The sequence below is a fragment of the Bradysia coprophila genome (genome assembly GCF_014529535.1).
Source record: "Bradysia coprophila strain Holo2 chromosome IV unlocalized genomic scaffold, BU_Bcop_v1 contig_106, whole genome shotgun sequence".
Lineage (NCBI taxonomy): Eukaryota > Metazoa > Arthropoda > Insecta > Diptera > Sciaridae > Bradysia > Bradysia coprophila.
The window spans coordinates 729,556-734,110 of record NW_023503372.1 but is presented as its reverse complement, the minus strand read 5'-3'; the positions used below and the strand labels follow the sequence as shown (position 1 = coordinate 734,110).

The following is a 4,555-nucleotide window of genomic DNA, read 5'->3' as shown; positions in this document are numbered from 1 at the left end:
ATTCTGTTTGACTTATGTGTCATCAATATTGTAAATCACATTCTGTCAACAGACCGCATCGTTTAACTAGCATTTTAACGTGATACGCCAGTAGAAGATATTGTGTTTCGTCACACGTGTAATATTCACCAAATTAAAGTAAGCTCAAGTCATTACTGCTACTTCACAACAAACAAATCTCATCGAAAATAATTATCGTTGAATCAACATTCATCGACACTGCATGACACCGAACACGAAATCATTTTTCCGCATAACTTAACCTCAAATTTTATCTTCTGTCGACACATATCGTTTCCACTAATTCTGTTCATTCATTTGATTCTCAGTTTTCAAAGCAATGGCAGATACTGAAAACGTTACCGAAGTGGTGGTGGCTGAAGTAAAAGTTGATGATGTAAAGGAAAAGGAAGTCGCTCTGGACGCTGAACCAACCATTGTGCCAACACCGAAAGTGACTAAAAATCTTCAGGCGCAAATCGTGCGACAGGTGGAATACTACTTTGGCGACGCGAATCTGGCGCGTGACAAATTCCTATCCGAAGAAATCACAAAAGACAACGGCTGGGTCACACTGGAATTGTTGTTGACATTCAAGCGAATGCAGGTTCTAACAACCGATCCAGAGGTAGTTTGTGCTGCATTGGACACATCCGACGAAGGTTTGATCGAGATCAGCGAGGATCGTAAGAAGATTCGTCGGCATCCGGAGCGGCCACTACCCGAACAGAATGAAGAGACGCGGAAAGAATGTATATCGCGAACGGCGTACGTTAAAGGATTTCCATTGGATATTGAGATGTCCGGTTTGATTGAATTCTTTGAAGCGCACGAGAAGGTTGTGAACATCGTGATGCGAAAGTATTTGGACAAACCGACCAAGGAGTACCGGTTCAAAGGAAGCGTATTCGTTACATTCCTTAAGCGAGAGCAATGCGAAGAGTTTCTGAAAGTGGAGGATCTTAAGCATAATGACACAGTGCTGACACGACTGTGGCAGGAAGACTACTACATATCGAAGAAGGGTGAACGAGAAGCAGAAAAACAGAAAAAGGTAAGCGAATTCGTATTGAAACTCTTTGTACCCGTACTGCTAAAAATGGACGCTGTAACAGCAATACAACAACAAACATTGATTGGACGCTGTAACATTTCGTTAATGGTCGATGTTCTCCAAGAGACACGACGCTACTGAAATATTCGGTGTACCGTGCAGTAGTTTCTCTTATTCCCGAATCTTCACTGCCTTCGCATATTTAATATTTCATTTTCCATCCACAGGACGAGAAACTCACACCGAAAATTAATTTACCGAAAGGCGCAGTGATTTTCTTCGAAGGCTGCTCGGAAGCGATGACACGTGAATTGATTAAGGAAGCCGTAGCGAAGTTCGGTAAGTTTTCTAAGATAACCTAAACCCGTCGAACCACAACCATTAATCATTGTTTCCAACAAAAAGCAGACGCCGAGATCGCATACATCGACTATTCCAAAGGCGACAAAAGCGGATACATTCGACTCACCGAAGAGAATGCCGCCAAAACATTGATCGACAAACTGGACGGTAATAAGTTGAAACTGGACGATACGGATGAGGCTACCGTTCGTTTGATCGAAGGCGATGAAGAAACGGAGTACCTGGCTAAGCAGGTAGAGCAAATGATATCACGGCGTGGTAATAATTTCAACAAAGGTAAACAAGGCGGTCGAGGTCGTTTCCATAATCGGAAGCGATCGGCACACAATGACAACAATGACACACCAAACAAACGGAGCAAATGAAAAGTTTTCGCTGTTACTGTCACTGTTAATCTTAAATAATTGTAATAAAACCTTTGAGATAATAATACAATCGAATTGGTCGCTTTTTTCGTGTCCAGCGTATGGAGCTGTAACTGCGTGTGGTCCAGGGCAGATTGAACGGAGAAATTCAACACTCATTCAGTATTTTCAGGCTATTTTCTGTGCAACAACCAAGGTTGTAGCTGACTTTCCGATTTTTTATCAGAATTTCCACAGCAAAAGTTAAAATCAGAGAAAGTTGACACCAACAAGAATTTCAAAGGTTCTCATAGAATATATCACGAGGCTGATACTATGAAATCCTTCGACAATAATGACATCCTACCAATCCTAAAAATATTCAGAAAATCTCCCTGACATTCCGCTAAAATCATGTGCGGAAAGTTTACCCATAATGACAATCCTCCATTTAACGGTTCAGTGCAAATCCAGTCCTAACAAAATTCACTGATTCACCTTGTAGAGGCGCAGGCAGTAGGAATCGATCGAAAATTGTTTGCAGTCGGTGTAATAGAGGTGTCTGTGTAAGTAGTTTCGGGTTTTATATCTACAGAAATCAATAGTATTTTACATGCTACATGCGTCGAAAACCGTACTTTTCATGTTTTAGGCACTTCTTTCGACGCCCTCTGCACGGACGGTAATTGTGAACATTTACTCTTTACTTCCGACTGTTGTTTTCTAAGACCGTTGCCAAATTGTCAAATTGCAACGCTAAAAAGACAGCCTTCAAATGGCCCAATCGGCTTCGCCTCGGATCAACAAAATTCACACGAAAACTCTACTTTTCATCTTTTTATCCCTAGTCATGTAAACGTATTTTCCAGAGGACTTTTTATATGTGCCCTAGTAAGGTATAGGAACCTTGAAGCAAAATCCACTTTCATAAAAATTCTTCGACGCTTGTGTGGCTAATGACACGTGATTGAAACCCGAAAACATGCACTTCTATTATGGAGCTCCTCCAAGCACATAAAACGAAAAACCAACGGGCGAATAGGGTCTTATTAGCTTTAATATTCAACTACACTAGGTATGAGCAGTCCAAAAAGGGAAAAAATTTGGCTATTTCGGCGAGCTTCTACCAGTTCCTCTACATCCGAAATGCAACATTACATGAAAAAACTGTGTTTCCTGATCACAAATGGTGTCAGCTTCCAAATTACATCAAACATGTATGGGTAGTTACACGATGAATATACTTTTGAGATTCAATCCTCGATAGGTAGTGAAATTTCAGCATTAATTTGCTTCAGCTGTTTTTCAGCTGATCCACACATACAATCAAAACTGCTTATATTTGTTTATACGGTTGAAGCTGCACGTGCGTGGTAGTGGTAAAACGTCAAAACAGTTTTGATGGTTTGTGTGGATCAGGATCAGCTGAAAAACAGCTGAACGAAATTAATGCTGAAAATTCACTGCCTCTAACTGTACTTCTTTCTTTCGAAAAAAAAAAATTAATTTCCTGCGGCAATGACAGCTGCTGACTTACTTTTCCGTAACCAGCGTAAAAATTAGCTCTATTAGCCCTAATTAGGACTATAAACTTTCTTCCACCACTATTTATCCCTCGTAACCACTAACCATAAGCATACCGTGAGATGCAAAAATTTATTTTTTGAGCTAATTTTGGACCATTTTTAGAATTTGTTTCAGAAAAACTTTTCTGAAAATTTTTATTTTTATGTTTTGAGTTACGAAAGCTCATACCAAATTCGCATCCATACACAAAGCGCTGAATTTCTGTTATTTTTTTGTGCGAAACAAGCAACCTAAAGCTAAACATTTTGTGGTACTAATAATCAGAGCCTTGAGCTAAAACTATCGTTAAAAAAATCTAAAGCAAAGCAAAACCGAAAATCTAAACTGTACATCTGAAGAGTTCTACCTCAATTGTCTAAAATTTGGTGAAAATTGCATAAAACATAGCACTGCTTCTAGCATTAACATAAAAAATATTTGGAGGCAGTTGCTATCAGAATAGGATTTGCATTTCTAGCATTGAGACATGAGTCAACCCTTAGGGTGTTAGTTAGAATAGACAACACAACCAGAGCTGTGCATACAGTTAAGGACAACTAAATTTATATCTAAATTTGCTTCATTTGTTTTACCAGCTGGTCCACTTACACAAACATACTGCTACTACGTCTTTATACGGGTTCTGAGAATTTTCAATAATCAATTTGACGAAAATAGGCTCTGTGTATTCGTAAACCAGCTGATAAAACAGCAGAATGCCGAAGCAAGCTTAGACATTACCTACGTACCTGTCTTGGACGATTGATTTAGGGCAATTTCGCTTGTAACCCTCACTTTCAGGCAACAACTCGCAATTATCTATTGATAGACTTTACCTGCAACAGAAATTCTTCTTCCTAACTTTTTCGTCGATTTACAATGTCCTACAGTGAGATTCAACATTAAAGGTTCCACTGTTTCGTTTCGCTTTCAGTTAATCGTTTGCTCTGTCTTCATACAACATGTTCTCATTCATTCGTAGAGACATGCGTACACTTTGAGATATGAAAACAGTGAAACGACTAGCTCAAAAGAAAGCATAAATTGTACCCTTCATGTTGAATCTGGCTGTAATTTATGACTCGCAAAACCAGAGTCCATCTAAATTGTCGTAGATAACGTCGATACAGACGATTAAGAAATTTTGATAGTCCCACACCCCAAGTGAAGTAAATTATCCAAGTCGCAACCATCCGGATATTGAATCCACCATGAAAACACCAAATGA

The 4,555-nt window shown here is 39.3% G+C and overlaps 1 protein-coding gene across 2 annotated transcripts; it reads left to right on the top strand.

Annotated features, from left to right (window-relative positions):
- LOC119070953 (la protein homolog) lies at positions 1-1,857 on the top strand. Of its 2 annotated transcripts, none has more exons than XM_037175509.1 (4): positions 1-138; positions 330-1,054; positions 1,282-1,393; positions 1,463-1,857. In XM_037175509.1, exons 2-4 carry the CDS (start codon positions 341-343, stop codon positions 1,780-1,782), a joined length of 1,146 nt encoding a protein of 381 aa, XP_037031404.1. In that variant the 5' UTR covers positions 1-138; positions 330-340; the 3' UTR covers positions 1,783-1,857. The 2 variants fall into 2 exon arrangements, with proteins under 2 accessions (XP_037031404.1, XP_037031403.1); XM_037175508.1 differs by having other exon boundaries at positions 1,460-1,857.
- Positions 1,858-4,555: the final 2,698 nt, after the last annotated feature.

Bases quoted from the DNA above. Each gene is read 5' to 3' on its own strand.
- LOC119070953 (XM_037175508.1), top strand. From the start codon at position 341: ATGGCAGATACTGAAAACGTTACCGAAGTGGTGGTGGCTGAAGTAAAA. The intron at 1,055-1,281 runs GTAAGCGAATTC...TTCCATCCACAG, and splicing joins AAGCAGAAAAACAGAAAAAG to GACGAGAAACTCACACCGAA. The intron at 1,394-1,459 runs GTAAGTTTTCTA...TCCAACAAAAAG, and splicing joins GGAAGCCGTAGCGAAGTTCG to CAGACGCCGAGATCGCATAC.